At 44.7% G+C, this 18,276-nt stretch overlaps 1 protein-coding gene across 2 annotated transcripts; it reads left to right on the top strand.

The window, feature by feature from the left end:
- Positions 1 to 230: 230 nt before the first annotated feature.
- Positions 231 to 15,406, top strand: sult4a1 (sulfotransferase family 4A, member 1). Of its 2 annotated transcripts, none has more exons than XM_018729774.2 (7): positions 231 to 626; positions 7,531 to 7,661; positions 7,829 to 7,909; positions 9,020 to 9,146; positions 9,655 to 9,749; positions 10,988 to 11,126; positions 13,092 to 13,995. In XM_018729774.2, the coding sequence occupies exons 1-7, from the start codon at positions 458 to 460 to the stop codon at positions 13,145 to 13,147; spliced, it is 798 nt and encodes a 265-aa protein (XP_018585290.1). In that variant the 5' UTR covers positions 231 to 457; the 3' UTR covers positions 13,148 to 13,995. The 2 variants fall into 2 exon arrangements, with proteins under 2 accessions (XP_018585290.1, XP_018585289.1); XM_018729773.2 differs by having other exon boundaries at positions 233 to 626; positions 13,915 to 15,406.
- The last annotated feature ends 2,870 nt before the right edge of the window (positions 15,407 to 18,276 follow it).

Below are 18,276 nucleotides of genomic sequence, written 5' to 3'. Positions count from 1 at the left end.
ATGTACTGAATTATTTATTTTTTTTTTTAAATAGCTGCATCCTTGAAAGTTGTTACACCTTTGTATCACTCAAATAGTAAAGAGCATTTCGTAACTACTAACTTTAGGATGTCCGCCACACAAATCTATGAATGAACAACCGCAACGCCGACACAGACAAGGTGGAGCTCCGGGATGAATATATTGCACATAAATATCGAATGCGGCGCCGTGCCCCTTCCGGCAGCACGCGCACGTGCGGCGAGCACGCGCCGCAGCATCATCACCAGCCTCATCCGGAGCGGCGGCGGCGGCGGCGAGCGAAACCTATGACATCACTTCGTCCTCATCCGATTGGCTGAAGGTCAAGGACTCGCGAGCCGGTCCTCAGCGCACCTCGCGGCGATCTTCGGGTGTCTGGGAGCGATCCGAGCGTCCGCCGAGGTACCCGCGCTTGACGCAGACGCGCATCCCCGCGATGGCAGAGAGCGAGGCCGAGACGCCGAGCACCCCCATCGAGTACGAGAGCAAATACTTCGAGCACCACGGCGTGAGGCTCCCCCCGTTCTGCAGGGGGAAGATGGAGGAGATCGCCAACTTCTCGCTCAGGAACAGCGACATATGGATTGTCACCTATCCCAAATCAGGTAAACGTCGAGGCGTCCCCGCTCTCCCGTCTCCAGACACGCGTGTAATTGTCCGTCCGTCCGTCCATCCACCTCACGGGGGGGGGTTAGGGGCAGGTAGGCTGGGAAATGTCATGTTTGTTGTTTCACCTTCGGTGGTTACAGGTGCAGTGATGTGGATGCTTTGATGACTGCGGCCATGTCTTGTGTTGCAGGCGCGTAATTGTCACATTTGATTTGGGCACGAAATGCGGTGCAGCAAGGCGACGATGTCAGTGCGGAGCGCGCAGCTCCTGCGATCCGCTCGGTGCGCAGCATTTACGTGTGTTACGTAACTGCTCACGGCGGCTTTCGCAAACAGTTCCCATACACACACGAGGAAGTGTGGGTCACGTTTGGATGCTCAGTGTTGCCCTGCGTGCGTTTGCCGTTTTTGGTGAATCCGAGACCCTTGCAGGCCGAGCAGGCCCTCCGATGTGCTGCTGCTGCATGTGTCACCTTCCCCTGGGAGCCGCCTGGGTGGTCTTGGTTGGCATGGCCGAACGCCCGGTGCATCCGTGAACTGTGTGGCGTCTCCGGAGAACCCAGCCGAGGTGGAGCAGCAAAGGAAGAGCTAATGGTAGATGCGGCGGCATCTGGCGTTGGAGGGAAACACAGATTAAGGGTGTGTCTGTTACTGCCAGCTGTGACCTTCGAGAGCTGGAGGGGGATGTCAGGAGCCTGGGGCTGGATTTAGGGGATGTAGTGGTACCGGGGGTGAAACTGGTGCTTCGGTTCGCTGGGCTTCGAGTCCAGGCCGGAGCGTGTGGAGTTTACACGTTTCTCCCCATGTTTATACCCCCCCCATCCCGATATGTACGGAAAAAGGCAGCATTAAAGCACCTCCGTACCTCCCTTGCATCGGAAACCGCACAATCGGTCCCTGCGAGTCGAACGTCCATTAATCCATTCTGAGATTACAGCTGCGTGTGTCCGAATAACAAACCAGGTAGGTTACGCACACATGAATCGTGAGCATTGCTGATAAAAGCCCGTATGACATTTTACCACGTTCTCTGCTTTCTAAACGAGATCCTCGCTATTGGTCAATAAACCACACAGAAACAATTGCTGTTGTTACCCTGCACACGGACATGGTGTTCCGTAGGTGTGAATGTCGCCTGTACAACAGGACTATAAATAAACTGCTGCTCTGAAGGATTGTGGGTATTCGGGAAAGTGCAGTCCCCGAAGGCCTTGAGGCTGCATCCTGCGGTGATCGAGATTTGCAGCCGGTGCTTCGCGATTCACTTCAACGCCTTAACGTGATACTCGGGCACGGGGCAGTAAGATGCTTATCGAGTCTTCCATTCAATTACGCTCGCAGTGGCTCGGCTCTGAATGTTTGGGGTTCACAACAAGCCATCTCGCCGTTTCCTGCTACCTTGAGAAGAAAATTAAATTCAGATCAATTCCGTTTTTTTTTTTTTTATGCAATGCTCTTCTCACCGGGGTGACACGGAGCGCCGAATAAAATCTCTTCGAAAAATAAGATTTTTAATTGTAGGATGAAAGTCAGGGAGACGCTTGCACAACACAGCTTCCTGTATTTTTATCAAGATGTTCTCATCTCATATTTGCATGGTCTTTCATCATCGCCCCCATTTGTCCCTTTTTCCTAAACTGCTCACGTGTCTGACGCTTATTCTGCGCTCCGAATGTTGCTCCACGTTCGTTCACTGTAATCCCACCTGTAGAGTGTTTCTGCACCATGGTGAAGGGATGAGACATTGTCTGACTGGTACGGTCGTCTGTCCTGTACTGCTGACAGCATCGCCAGATACAGAAACCATGGAGACCAGCATTGTTTTCAGTTCCTCCTGGTTATTCTGGGCCTGAAACAAATTGAACCAGTGTGATGGAATAAGTTCGGCGGCCTCATTAGAGGTGTACCGTACCTCCTGGTCACACTAATTCAGACATCTCAGTTGTCGGAAGAGGAGCTGCAAACCTTTTACACTGGGATCATGCATGAAAGGAGCGTCCGAAATTCAGCATAACAAGAAACAGCACAGCAACGGGAGATTGCTGTCAAACGCAGTCAGAATGAATGTCTGTGTGTTTATTGTGACCGTCACAGGAATGATCATGGGTTTGGGTGGGGAGGTCACTGATCTGACATTAACTGGAACATCGCAGATATTTCTGCGATGCACTTATAAGCTCAAATTGCCCGAAAATGGGTGATTTGAGGGATGCTTGGGGCAATTCCAACACACAGTTTACCTGCAAAAGGAGGATACTGTTGTTGCAGGAGAGGGAGCACGCAGAATGCACCATCGAGCGAGTAATGACGTGTTTCCTGTTCTGTTTGTGTCATGGCAATAACATTATATGGAGTTTGGCACCTCTTACACTTACCTGAGGTCACGTTCTAATCGCTGCCAATTTGGCAGCGCAAAGAGCAGAAATCCGGAGACACGTTTACCTGCCGTTCCTGCTCTAACCGAGACCTTCCCTTTTCGTGATTCCAGTGCATTACCTTAATCTCTCATTTATATGGATGCTGATGATTTGCTCTCATCATGCTAAGCAGTCAGAGACAGAGCTCTGGCCATTAGAGCTTTGAGCATAAATAGCATTCATGTGGATAATAAATAGAGCAGTTGTGCTGTTTGGAAAGCACATTTATAAACTTTGGACATACTATGTATTGTATTGTATTATACCAGGTACAGCGGGTAGTGTAATGGTTAGTGCTGCTGCCTGTGGACCCAAAAGTTGCAAGTTTGTTTCCCGCCTCCGGCTGTAGTACCCTTGAGCAAGGTACTTACCGTAAATTGTTACCCAGCTGTATAAATGGATACACAATTATAAGTCACTTCGGGGAAAAAAAGCATCAGCTAAATCATTAAATGTATTAGTACAATGTACATTGCCCTTGTTAATGCTGGGGATGTTGCTATGACACCCGGTTTGTGAAACTGTGACATGAATTTTGGGTCACAGTAACCACAGCGCTAACAGTGTACTGACTGGAATTCTAGCAGAATCACAGTTTCCCCTTAGACCCTATTTTTATCACAAAAGGTCCACTTGACAGGATGTGCATTTGAACATCTACACTGAGTGTAATGAGGGAACAACATAAACTATACAAAAAAAAACTATAAAACAGACATGTCTAAACACAGTTTTTGGCTCATTGTTTAACAAAATTTTGTGCTGACTCGGACAAAGATAATCACTTTTGGCGTTTCAGAGCTGTCATCTGTTAGGGAGGTTATGGACGTTATTACACTGGACCTTCTTTACCGGCACTGTCGACGCGAGAAGAAGACACGAATGAAGCCAGTGTGTTTCAGGAAATCGGTGAACTGTGCTCTCGCTCTGAAATGTGCCCCCTTTGACCGCCGGCCCGGCTCCGCAGAAACATGTGGTGGTATGACGTGCCCTTCTCGCACAGTGACCTTTGTGCTCCTCTAACAGAGGCCTGGCAGCTCACGTACAGTAACGCTTCCCATACGCTCTCAGAAGGACGTTTCCACTTCGTGAGGTCCAACTCTAGGATCAGTACGCTAGAAGTACAGAAACCCCATATGCCAAGTTCTGTTTACACCATTCCAGCTATTTGTCGAGTTGTGCCTCTTTTTACATTTATTTATTTAGCAGATGCTTTTCTCCAAAGCGACTTCCAGTGAACTCTATGCAGTGTTATCATCCCACACACCTTATTCACCACGGTGACTTACACTGCTAGATACACTACTTACGCTGGGTCACTCATCCATACATCAGTGGAACACACTCTCTCTGTCTGTCACTCACACACTATGGGTGAACCTGAGCAGCATGTCTTGGGAGTGTGGGAGGAAACCAGAGCACCCAGAGGAAACCCACACAGACATGGAGAGAACATGCAAATTTCACAAGAACTAAGCAAGGATCGCACCCTTGTCCTCTCGCCCCACCCAGGCGCTGTGAGACAGCAGCGCTACTCCCTGTGCTACCGCACATCTTAATCTAGATCAGTTCATGAACCCTGACCATGCAGTGGATTTACGGTCTCTCTGGACATAAATATCTGTCCTCTTTCGATGAACTGCGACGCACTCTGTGACTTCCTCCTGCTGGGAGTAGTCTGTGCAGCGCTTCGGCTGAACCTCTCTTGTATGAATAAACTCTTTGACTTTGCTGATTGCAAGAGTTCTTGCCTTTACTCCACAACAGCCATGGTATGGGGTGGGGTTGAACTTGATGGACAGCCCCCCACTGCCTGCCCCTCCCTGCCAGAGTACTGTAAGGCCTTGTACCGCTTTATAAAGGAAAACTGTTTCTAAAAATCCCCTTGAAAGGTGAATTCTCATGTCAAAGACATAATTACCATTGGGTTCCACGGTAAAAAATTTGATGTTACGGAGCTCCAAAATTGACACCGATGTATGCTACGTTATCACGAGATTCCACTAAATGGGGACAGTTACTTAAATATTGACATTTTACCGTTTACCGGTGCTGGTCCAGTTTTTTCGGCACCCGTTACATTCCGTGCACTCAAACGGACGCTCACAAACAAAACATACATACGTGTGATACTGTGTTCATGTATTAACTCAACAGTTAATGCAAAAAAAAAAAAAAAAAAACAGTAAAGACAGATCAATGAAAATACACACACCCACTGTCTGAAACCGCTTGTCCCGAACGGGGTCGCGGCGAACCGGAGCCTAACCCGGAAACACAGGGTGCAAGGCTGGAGGAGGAAAGGACGCACCCAGGACGGGACGCCAGTCCGTCGCAAGGCACCCCAAGCGGGACTCGAACCCCGGACCGGCCACAGAGCAGGACCCAGCCAAACCTGCTATGCCACCGCACCCCCCATGCAATGAAAATAATGGAAATAAATTCAAGCTCACCGAACAAGTTGACATTGTTTGTGTAATCTGAACAGGGGCCAAGATTGCGGATTGGGGTCGTGGCTACCGAGTTTATAACAAGTGAGTCTAGCAAAGAAAGGGTAATGGATGCTGAGGGTTTAACGTAACTCGAGTCAAACTATAACCGGAAAGAAGAGCGTAGGTGTAGCGCGGCTCGCAGTGTTTGGGGCTGTGTGATTCAACGTGGGTTTGATCCCCACTCAGTAGGTGTGGAGTCTGAACGTTTCCACCAGGTGCCTCATCTCCTCCTACAGTTCAAAGGTGTGATTCAGGTGAACTGGTGACTCTACATGGCTCATAGTGTGTGTGTGAATGACTATAGGGAGTTCAGCGCAGTATATCTGGTATTGCAAATCACCTCGGATAAAGGTTCTCCTCCATGCTTTTGGAGAGAAGCATCTGGTTTATGGATGAACCTTCATGCAGCAATTTGTGTGATGTTTGAGTTGACAACTTTGTGTTTAGAAATCGCTGAATAATGGATAAGCCTTTTGTGCAGCCACTCGTGTTTTGTATACAGATTCGTACGGTGGATTGCGACAAATTAACTGTGCTCTAGAACCACGTGTCTGCATCCAAGTCTCTCATTCTGTTGATATTACATTTACATGTATTCTTTTAGCAGACATGCATCTTACAGAAAATAAATGATGTGCATTCTATCAGCAGAAAGAGAGTGTTTTGTTATTTTCCCCCATATGATACCATAGGCACTCATTAGGCACAGGATATAATGTACTCATATTTTTCTCTGAGATGGATGTTGCTTTGGAGAAAAGTGTTTGCTAAGCGAATAAATACAAATGTACATGATGTAAAATGTCTCGTGTTGCTCAGCTGTTGGGGGCTTGAACGATCCAAATTTGTTCCATAAAAAAGTAAAGAAATGCTTCATAAACCGAAGCAGGGATATTAACTGATTACATGCATTATATGAGTGTATTACGGGACGTATGACTGTAATGGGAACCGGCTGCTGGTGATTGAGGGTCCATGACACGGACATTTAGGCAACTGGCCTGGTAGACCGGTGAGCGACTAAGGGAGAGAAGGAAAGGAGCTGGAGGAGGGCCCTGAAGAGGGCTGCTGGACTGTGTTTGGACTTTGTTCTTTACTTTGAGATCCTGAGGAATATTTCTGCTGTTGGTGTTTACTCATCACAGTAAGTTTATGCTCTGCCTTAAACTGGTATTGTCCTTCCTTTTCCATTTTACTTTTTTTTCCTCCATTAAAGGTCTTCGTGTGAAAGCCTTCTTTCCACGAGCCTTTGTCTCACCCATTTGTCCACCACTGTCACACACAACACATTCTTTCCGTATCCATGTTGCTTCCGGACTGTTCTCTTTTTCATTAATTTTAAAAAAAAGGGAGTGATGGTAGCAAGGGGGTGCGGTGGCGCAGCGGGTTTGGCCGGGCCCTGCTTGGGGTGCCTTGCTATGGACTGGCGTCCCGTCCTGGGTGTGTCCCCTCCCCCTCCAGCATTACGCCCTGTGTTGCTGGGTTAGGCTCTGGCTCACCGCGACCCCGTTCGGGACAAGCAATTTCAGCCTGTGTGTGTGTGTGTGCGTGTGATGGTAGCAGTGGGGGGGCGGTCTGTCAGTCCTTAGACGTGACTACAGATTCTCCTCGACTTACGATGGTTTGATCTATGATTTTTTCGACTTTATGATGGTGAGCTGGCAATAGAAATTCAGTAGAAACCATACTTCGAATTTTGATTTTTTTCCTGGGCAAGCAATATGCGATGTGATACTCTCTCGTGATGCTGGGCAGCAGCAGCGATCCGCATCTCCCAGTACCACCTGTACTTGAAGGAGGACGCATGGATTTGATACCAGGACAGTTCGAGAAACTGAGCAAGCAGTGGCAAGGCCGTGCTTCGGACGCTTTAAAGGGTAGTTTATATGATCGACACACTGCAGAGACTATCATCCTATCATGTTACAGTAATAATCACTTAAGAGTCCCTTTGGGGGGTCACCTTTCCTCCCTCATTCTCTCTCCTAAAGGGACCAGTCTGCTGCAGGAACTGGTATATCTCGTGAGCCAGGGAGCTGACCCGGACGAGATTGGACTCATGAATATCGATGAGCAGCTGCCTGTTCTGGAGTATCCCCAACCGGGTTTGGACATCATACAGGTTCTGATCACTTCTGCTGTTATGTTTTTTCCTCCTTCATTTTGACCTGAACCCCTTAGTCCACTTAAGGTCACTTATGCTGAGTTGTGCATGGACTACAAATGTAAGACATCCATGTCTGATCCTGCTTTGTTCCCAGTGAATTTGTACCTGCTGCTCCATTGCAGGAGTTGACATCCCCGCGCCTGATCAAGAGCCACCTGCCGTACCGCTTCCTCCCCATGGCCCTGCATAATGGCGAGTCCAAGGTGAGACAGCACACTCGAGGTTAAGAGCACTTGAACCATCCGATGAGGAGCGATTCCGTTCGGTAGGACGCCAACCATTCATAGCCAGCGATGCAAGTAATGCTCTGGAGGAGGTGTCACATGGGATTAACGTGGGATCACACGAGTTTAAAGGTCTACCTTGGTTTGACTCACTCAAATTATCTTCCTCCAGTTTTGTCAGTTTTTGGGATATATGCGTATGTAGCAATTCACAGAACTGACCAGATTTGCCCCTTTATGGCAATAATTTAGTTCAGATATGAGTTGATGGAGTTGCAATTTACGCATTTCACGGCAACGTTCCATTTCCATTGTGACCGAATATTAAACACTCTGCCCGCTTGGAACAGACTTAAATAGGATTGTGCAGGAGGTGTTAACCTAGCTAGGTAGGTGTAAAATTTGTGCAGTACACACTTTGAGGATGCTGCCACTGGGTAACAAATGACTGAAATGACAGGCAATGGAAAGTTTCATTATTTCGAAATGTACAGTTTTTGCCAGAAACAGTAGTTCTGTACTAGGCTACCAGACATCAGTTACAACATGGTAACACATAGATCACTGAACGTTGATCTGCAAGTTACATCTGCGCATGTTTTGAAAACGTATTCTCTGTGGAAGTGGTTACTGATGGCTGCAGATCAGGAGAGGCGAGAGATGCGACCAGGTGTGTTTAATGTAGCGCTACCTGTACTCAGAGGGGGGGTGCGCTGGTGCAGTGGGTTGGCCCTCATCCTGCTCTCCGGTGGGTCTGGAGTTCGAGTCCCGCTTGGGGTGCCTTGTGACGGACTGGGGTCCCGTCCCGGGCGTGTCTCCTTCAGCCTTATGCGCTTTGTTGCCAGGTTAGGCTCCGGCTCCCCGCGACCCCGTATGGGACAAGCGGTTCAGATGGTGCGTGTGTGTGTACCTGTACTCAGGATGGGGTCTGATCAACTCGGGTTGGGGTCTCATACTGATGTCACTGATGATGTGCCCAGGCAAACTGCAACATGTATGACGGGTATTTCACGGTGCTGTTAATTTTCCAGGTGTTCATGTCCACCACCTACAGAGGCCTGGTGCTTTGATGGTTGTTGTGTCCTGCAGGTGATTTACATGGCCAGGAATCCCAAGGATCTGGTGGTGTCATACTACCAGTTCCACCGCTCGCTGAGGACCATGAGCTACAGGGGAACCTTCCAGGAGTTCTGCCGCAGGTTCATGAATGATAAGCGTGAGTGCCACCCTTCACCTGCCCTCTCAGGTCCACCACCTAGTGTTGCAAGCAACATTTTTCCAATGTCTATTATGTACCAGCACTCATATCACAAATTGATAATGTTTCAAGCAAGTCTTTCAAAGCAGAGCTCAGGAGTTGCTTGTGCATTGAAGAGTAGGTTCAATGTTGGTAGTGCGGTATTACCTCGATTAGCTCTACCTCCTATGGAGCTGACTTGCTATACCGCTCTTTTATTTTAGCCCTTTGAAGAATTTATCCTCATAATTTTCCACATTTAAAAAAATTCAAAAAATATTTTTTAATTAATAAAGGAATGACCTCTTACATTTATCGCATTTTAATGTCGGAAAAGCTGTCACTCTCCCTTGTTAGTGAAGTAACACAATAGATTTTACAGGAAAAATAGCCACGAGCTGCACGTTGCCTAAAACGCACGATCAGCCGGAGGTGACGTCCAGCTCAGGAAAACGACAGCAATCCGCTTTTGTGTCTTTGCCAACAGTGGGTTACGGCTCCTGGTTCGAACACGTGCAGGAATTCTGGGAGCACCGCATGGACTCCAACGTGCTCTTCCTGAAGTATGAGGACATGTACAAGGTGCTGAAAGGACCCCCTTCTGACACAGCTGCCTGCTTCTTTTATGGGGGGGGGTGACATTGGGAGACCACTCACTCAGTCCTTTAACTGTGTGACAGCGCACACACACACCTGGTCACCCACACCCACGCTCACCAGTACGGCCCTCGGTGTTCCTCCACGGCTCTGTTCTCAGTACCAACCTCTGAGCTGTATTCGGTAAATCCCCACAAAATAGCTTTTAAGGAAAAGAAAAAAAAATATATGGGAGGCCAATTCTAACAAAAAATGTTAAGACCTTAATCCCGGTACCCTAATGGGTTCCTAACTTGCAGGATTACATTCTGAGGCCAAGAGGGAAGTACAAAGTATGTCTGTACCTCTCTGCAGAGCGCCACCCAGTCGCTTTCATTACAGAAAGCTCAATGCTGCTGTCGCCTCGGGCTACGCACCTGCGGAAAATGCCGAGAGGTGAAAAACGACATTCTGCAGAAAGACAGCTGTCAAACACACGCTCGGTATAAATATTCATTCTGACGGCGAGCGGTAACTACGCCTATGAGCAGAAAAGACACGCTCCAGCGACTTCCCAGGTGTATAAAGATCATTATTACATCGCGAATCACAATGCAGATGTACACAAAGTCTCCAGCAGATCATCAGAGGACGTTTCCTAAGGTACCTAACAGAAAGGCTGACATGCAGGAAATAGAGAGCAGGAACAGCTGGTAGTGTAGTGGTTAGAGCTGCTGCCTTTGGACCCATGCAGGTTTGTATCCCACCTCCAGCTGTAGTACCCTAAAATTACTCCAGTAAAATTACCCAGCTATATAAATGGGTGGCACAGTGTGTAGCGCTGCTGTCTCACAGTGCCTGGGTGGCGCGAGAGAACGTGGGTTTGATCCCCGCTCAGTCTGTGTGGAGTTTGCACGTTCTCCCCATGTCTGTGTGGGTTTCCTCCGGGTGCTCTGGTTTCCTCCCACAGTCCACAGACAAGCCGTTATGGTTCCCCCATAGTGTGCGAGTGATGGAGAGTGTGTTCCACTGATGTATGGATGAGTGACCCAGTGTAAGTAGTGTATCTAGCAGTGTAAGTCACCTTGGTGAATAAGGTGTGAGGGCTAGTAACACCACATAGTATCCATTGGAAGTTGCTTTAGAGAAAAGCATCTGCCAAGAGAATAAATGTAAATGGGTAAAAAATTGTAAGCAGCTTAACACCATAAGTGAGCAGTCTCCCTTGACACCTCCCTGCCCAGGACCTGGCCACTGTGGTGGAGCAGCTGGCACGGTTCCTGGGCATCTCCTGTGACAAGGCCCAGCTGGAGGCCATGGTGGAGAGCTGTCAGCAGCTGATAGAGCAGTGCAGCGACTCGGAGGCCCTGTCCATCTGCAGAGGTACGTAACCGTCGTCGGGGCCGAGCACTCAAACCGTGCGAGAAAGCATCCAGAGAACAACTCAGTGGTGTTACTACGACACTGTGGACCTTAAGGGGTACCGAGTGGGAAGACTGGGGGCAGGAAGGGCAGAACCCAACTAACTGTTCATGATAAACGTGTTAATTATTAATAATTTTCTCATTAGAAATTGTTGAATAATGCATAAAGCTTTATGCAGCTACTCGTGTGATGTATACTGGTACAGATGGTGAAATGTGACAAATTAATTTACTCGATTTAATGCACGTTAGAATCACATGTCCGCATCCAAGTCTCTTTTTCTCTTGATTTAACGCACGTGGTGCGTTTTGAGATGTACTTCGCTTTGGACAAAAGCATCTGCTAAATGAATAAATATAAATGCAAATGTAATAATTGCTAGGCAACAGCAACTAATTGCTTTTTTCTCTTTTTTTGCAAAATGTGAAATCATTGAGCCCTAAGGATCTGTAGATCACTAGGTCAGCAGTGAAGCAGAACCTTTATTACCTCTCACCGGGGATCTGTGACACACTGGTCATAGTCAAAGTTTTTACTCTTGATTTTCACATTCCTGAGCAGCAGTCAACAAATGGAAACAGTGCATCACATTGATTCACAGACACTGTACGATATACAAGTGAGGAGCTCACATGTGGTAAATTACGGTGCCACTTTTGGAACTGCACTGTCAGGACAGTGAAACTAATGTCTCAGCTTCCCAAATCCTTAAATCACCTTTATAGTCAAGTGCTGTAATGGTCTCCTCTCTCTGCCTGCAGCAGAATGTCACATCTGCTTTTCTCAACAAAAAGCAGTGAAAAGAAGTAAAATAATCATGAAAATCTTGGAAAGAATACAAGCGCTGCTCCAGATTGATCAGGATAGTTCCCAGAGCATAATGAGCACATATCCCCAGTGTACACACCAGCGTATAGCTTTGGTGTGATTCTATACAGAGTTTTGTTTTTGAATTCAGCCAAAGCAGTCCAAGACACCGCTGTGCATTCATATCTGCTGTTCACTCATTACTGTTTGGGTTGTACCAGGTACGTGAAATTGCAGAACCTTACCGTATGGTTGAGTGACTGAGACGGGGACCTTTTCCCAGGTCGGAATGCTCTAGCTGGAATGTTTTGAGAAAGTGCATTGTCATTTTATCGCATCCAGTCTACCTCCTCGGACATAACAGGTGTGCAACGACCGATTCCATACGTTGCTTTCGAGGAAATCATGTGTAGCAGAAACATGCAAGTAGTGCAGGTGTAAAAAATAACCCCAAGTTGCATTGGTCAGATCAAGGAGGTTAACAGAATCAGGTGTGTAAATCATAATCATTTATTCATTCCAAACATTTATTTCAAGATTTTATACAACAATGGCCATCCTTATTGGGTTCATATACTTTCAAGCAGCATCATATAGTATAAATTTACTAGAAGAGTTATTTTAATCTGGGATCTGTGATCTGTCAGTGCGCTCCATCTCGACACATATCACAACATATAAGTATAGCAGTGTGTGATATTACCCTTTGAATACACCGGACTGTGACTCAAAATTAGTGCTCCAGCCTTAGGGCTTAGATGAAAGTTGAATAGTTCCTTGTGTCTGGAATTCAAGTCATCAACAGGTTGCTGAATGACCACAAACAGATTTGTGTTGTGTCTCTGTTTTAAACTTTATATTATTTATAATATTATAATATTGCCACCTAGTGGTGAAAGACTGTAACGCTTTTAAGTGGAGATCCAAAAGCACAATTAAAATTTAATTAACAGAAAAAAGAAATTTGTGGGTTATGATTGTTGTTGTTTTTTTTTTTTTTAACTGTTTCTTATGTTTATTTGTTATTTTTTGTGCTTTTAAGTTGATTCATGAATTGCATCTGATTTGCTTATAATTTTTGTTAGTTTTCTTTTCCCACATTTGTCTTTCTTTTAGTGCATGGACATATGGCTGCAATGGCACTGGAAAAACACACTGCACGGTATCATTAGGGCCCTTAATGCAAATGCATATACATATGTATACAGCATTTTGCAAAACTGACATAAGGTGAGTGGAACAAAACTGAATTCCAGGCAGAATATGGCTTAATAAACCCGGGATTTAAACTTGTTTACGGTTTTATTACTTGTGTCAGTTTTCACTCATGATCTGAATAGCACTATGGGGTGGATGTGGAGGTGTAAACATATACTAATTTAAAAATTTAAGTACAGCATAATTGTAACCAAGTGTCATTATTTAGGTGCTATAGACAAGGCTAATATTAAATGTGATGTTTTGCTTTGACACAGTTTTGTACAAAAGTTATGATGTAAAGCACTGGTATCAGAGTAACTGGGGACATCAGGTGACAACAGCAGAGACAAAAAGACCATTTTAATAAATCTGCTGCTACTTCTGCTCTGATGTGGACCACTCAGCATACACCACAGTACTGTGTTTTTGCAGGGACTGGGAATGGGCCACAGTGGCCCTAAATAGATCAATGGTCACAGAGGATGGATGAGTGGATAGAACTGGGGGAAAAGATGGAACGGACTGATGGATGAATTCTCACTGGATGACATAAGACATAACTGTGTAGTTAAAAGGGGTTTGGGTACTAGCTGTGTGTTTCAAATACTGCATTGCATCCTTTTATAGAAATTTTAAATTAAAGCAGAGTAGCATCTGCTCTAATGACAAGATTAAGATCGGGGGGGGGGAATTAATTCAAGAAATATTAACATTTCTGTTGTCTCTTCCCCCATATCAGGGCGCGTGGGCTTGTGGAAGGACATCTTCACAGTGTCAATGAACGACAAGTTTGATGCGGTCTACAAGCAGAAGATGGGCAAGTCAGACCTGACCTTTGACTTCAGCCTGTGAGGTGGGGGAGATGACGCATAACCCTGAGAGCACCTCACGCCATACTGTGTGTGTCCACCGTACCCCCACCCTGCCCACAGGCTGCCCCCGCAATGCACACCACACCTACAGGGTGTCCCCTTCACTCTCAGCCTATGTTAACCTCCTTATTATAATCAAACACATGTCGTGCTATCATTATTTGCCTTATGTATTTATGTACGTATGTATATACGGTACAGTTTATTGTATAAATCAATGGCTCAGCCCTGAATTACAATCTTGACTCAGTGATGTCACAAGTGTTTCACAGATCCTTTGCCTTTCAGATTCAGATTCTCGGTCACACCACACTGGACCTCGAAAGCACAGTAGTGCTGTGATATTTCAGCAACACAGTAGTGGGGATACAATGCAGGAAAAGTCATGTCTCAGCCAGGAAATCATCTCAGGGCTCGCCTGTTCGGAGACACAAACCTGAGCTAAAGCGACGTCGCTCTCAGGCACGGCCGTGAACCCTGAACCTCCCGCCATGCCCGCACGTGCTCACGATGTTAAGTTTGCTGCTGGCACAATTTGGGGGCAGTTTTCACTACTGTGGTTTTTCCTCAAATGTTCTTGGTATCTATGAAGGTGAAGACATGAGTTCAATTAAGGACCATATTTAGCAGGCCCATTTGGGCTGATAAAGCCTTCTTTCAGTTTGCATGTTCAAGGTTTGAATTAGACTATTACGTCAACCAGTTGAATTTAAGCAAACAGGTACCTGCGTGCGCCATTTCACGAGCAGGTAATTACCACGGTTTCACAACAAGATAGCGTGTTTGTACTCACCGCCCCATCCAATACCGTAGTCATTAGCCTTACAGACAATCCTCTGCCCTTCTGCTCTCCACAACCTACTGGAGGGTCTTTATTTCACTCCATTAGCGGTGATGGATTCAGACTGCCACTGAGGGTAAAGAAAAACAACTGTGCTTAATGTGCATTGCTGAACAAAAGAAAAGAAAAAAAAAATTGCCACACATAACCAGAAACAAAGACAGGAAGACTAGTAGATGTTTGTGCACTGTCCAACCTCAAGGTGTAGCTTCTTTGATTTTACCATATTGCCAGTGTAAGTTCACGTTACATCTTCTTCAACCCTGCATTGAATCCAAGCAGCGAGAAAAAGCAATCCCGTCCACATCGCACATCTGGACAGTCATGAATGTTTTTAATTCTATCGATGTACAAAGCTTAGCTATTCTAAATATGTGGCATTTTAAATGGCATGGCTATACTTCCTTGGTTACTTTGGTGTATTCTATAGGCATACCACGGTTTGAGTTCTATTTTTATATTGTTTATGGTTAATTGTACAAATTCCAAAGCACTGTAATGTCCATGCTTGCTTGCTGATTTAATAATAAAGATGTGTCTTAAAGTCAGTGTGTCCTGAAATATTTTTGTACAAAACCTCAAACATTTCAAGAAACATAATAATGTTTTTTATTTACATAAAAAGCAGGCTTATATGATGAGACTAACATTAATAAAAATGTAAATTGTAATAATTACAAATAATGGTATATGAAAAATAATAAATCAGAGGTATCGAAACATCTCACTTTCAGTCTCACTTCTCTCCTGATCTCCTGTGCGCTCTAAATATGTACTATGTTATCTTTATAATTGTATAATGTCTACTGTTTATACAGGGGTATGACACATACTGAGTGTGCTCAAGAGTCATGTATCTACATCTAGAGCTCTGACGGTGTGAAGCTCTGTTGTATTGTCCCGAGATGTACGTTGTGTTGTCAAAAAGTGTTTGCTAATTAATAAAAATTAAAAAATGGCATATTTTTTACAGCATGTACAGACCAGGTCAAAAGATAAATTATCATCAATATAGCAGTGTAAATTATGAAGTATGAACCAAGGGTACCACAGTGTCAGGGGTTGTTGTCCTACAGTCTTAAGGTTTCCGGTTCAAATCTCACTCCTTCTATAGCACCCTTGATAGGCACAGACTTTCCTTGCATAATAAGGCATCCCAGGTTCGGTGACACTGACCACCACATTGCACACACTTTTAGCTCTCTTGGAGCCATACGTCTGCTTGCAAGCAACCAAAATATCTTATGACTTTTTCACAGAGTAAAAACATCTATCATAACAATGAGCACTAAAGCAAAAACTTTAAAGTGCTAAAAGGCAAAAGATAGCCTTACTCAGTCTAAAACTTGAACTTACAATTGTTTGTGTGATTTGATTTAGAAATCATTTATTACAAACGATAATGACAACTTTAGAAGCTAAGCAAAATTTGCTATTTTTTTAACAGCTCAGCAGAGAGGAAGTTACAGCCATTACGTGTGATTACAGTAATGCCATTATGAAAATTGCTTTGCTGGGTAGTGTAATAATAAAACAATTATCTTCATATAACACATTTGAAAGCACTGTGTAAAGTGTTTTACAATAAAGATATACAAGAAAGATGCATGGGTGGCAACTCAAAAGCAAATAAATTTTCATAATGAGAACATGAAAATCCCACATAGATGAGCTAGGAGGTTGCGGCAGAGATACCTGCTGCATCACTGTGCTGCCCAAGAACAACAGAAAAAAGCTAAATAAAAAGAGAAAATAATAGTAAGATAAATGATGAGAGGAGACAGGAAGCATAAACATAGGCCATTCTGAACAGGTGTGTCTGAAGCCTGGATTTAAAGGTGTCTAGAGCAGATCTGATAATCTGGGCTTTCTTAGAGTCTTTGGAGAAAACATAATGAATAAATGCAAATATATATATATATATATATATATAAATGTATTGAAAACACAACAAGGCAGGAGTTTTACTACTTGTTTGATAAAAAATAAAATGGGTGAAACTCTTGGCTTGAGTATCATGCATTACTTTCCCCATTGAAACTGATGGTAAGACTTTTGCGAGGATTCACTTTTTTATGAGGTGATTTCAGGAATAAAATTACACCAGCTGTGTGAGGGAAGCCACAGGCACCTCGAGTTACAAACATACATTTCTTTGGCTACAATCATTCAATCTGCAGACAGATGTTGTGTAACATCTATTTCTCTCAACTCAAATTATTGGAATGTCACTGCATTTGAGCATGGCATAATCATGATGTCCGCGAGTGTATGTGAACATACCTTGAAACTTGCTTTCCGCTGATCATCTTTAAGTTAGTTCAGTGAAGCACTGCAAACTTCAACTTGTACCGCGCAACGTCCATCTAAAACTAGCCGTGTAACGCAAGCGGCGGCCCCCAGCCGTACACGTCCTCGCGAAGTAGAACCTCGTACCGTCCTTCATGAATAAGAGCCCACGTGACCGGGTACGCGTGTTGGAGAAGGCGGAGCTTCTCGGTATTCTCCTGTACGGTATTGGGCCATACTGATGCCAGAAAAAAGACAGACAAACCTATTGACCAATCATAATACAACTTATTAAACCATTATTTCTTCACTGTTGTGTTTTCTGACATGTAGGGGTCTGTCGGTGGAGCCGTGCTTCTGCATACCGCCGCCACTCTGCGGCAACACGAACTTAGCATAAAAAACCTCAAAAAGTTGCAGAATCGCCTTCCTTCCATGAGTTTCTTCCACAGAAATAATGTTTATCGTGTTCACCAGTCCTGTCTGGTGTTCCTGACTGATACGTAACGAGACGAGGAATGCATGTTGCTGCATGTTGTTCAGCATCGAAGACTGGTGGTGGAGAACAAACATGATATATGTTTTAATTTTCAGTCATTTTAAATTACTTTTCATTTTAGTGTAGCTTGAAGTTCTTAGAAATTTTAAAACTCTTGCATAATATTTTTATTTATTGTAACTATATCTGAGACCTTTGCCGACCCCTGCCTAAATAAATGGAATTTCTTCTCTGCTACAGTTTTTTTTTTAACTGTAGATGATAATTAAGCAAACTGCAAGTGACCAGGTCCTGTCATTTTCCTCCCACCATCCTCCATTAGTCTACAGAACACTGTGACTATTCTGTTAGCTGTCGATGAAAAGAGAATAAAGTATAACAGCAATTTTTAATAACGTTTTAGCTTATTTTGCAGAACCTAACCCGTGAATAAACTGAGTGACCTCTGTATTGTAAATGTAAACGTTTTACTGATTGTGACGTATTATTGTGTGGACTTACAAACAGTTCGAGTTACGATCAGAGTTGGGTCCCACTTTTGTCCAGTTGTGTTTACCTTGAATTGACACAGTAAGAATACCCTGATAAATTGATATACAT

Source organism: Scleropages formosus, chromosome 21, assembly GCF_900964775.1.
Source record: "Scleropages formosus chromosome 21, fSclFor1.1, whole genome shotgun sequence".
Taxonomy (NCBI): Eukaryota; Metazoa; Chordata; class Actinopteri; order Osteoglossiformes; family Osteoglossidae; genus Scleropages; species Scleropages formosus.
The sequence above is the reverse complement of the archived record's forward strand: the minus strand, read 5'-3'. Positions and strand labels throughout refer to the sequence as shown.

What these genes read in the sequence shown, in the direction of transcription:
- sult4a1 (XM_018729773.2), top strand. Translation starts at nt 458, where the DNA reads ATGGCAGAGAGCGAGGCCGAGACGCCGAGCACCCCCATCGAGTACGAG. An exon ending in CGGGTTTGGACATCATACAG is followed by an intron (nt 7,662 to 7,828) that starts GTTCTGATCACT and finishes GCTCCATTGCAG; the next exon opens with GAGTTGACATCCCCGCGCCT. An exon ending in TGCATAATGGCGAGTCCAAG is followed by an intron (nt 7,910 to 9,019) that starts GTGAGACAGCAC and finishes TGTGTCCTGCAG; the next exon opens with GTGATTTACATGGCCAGGAA.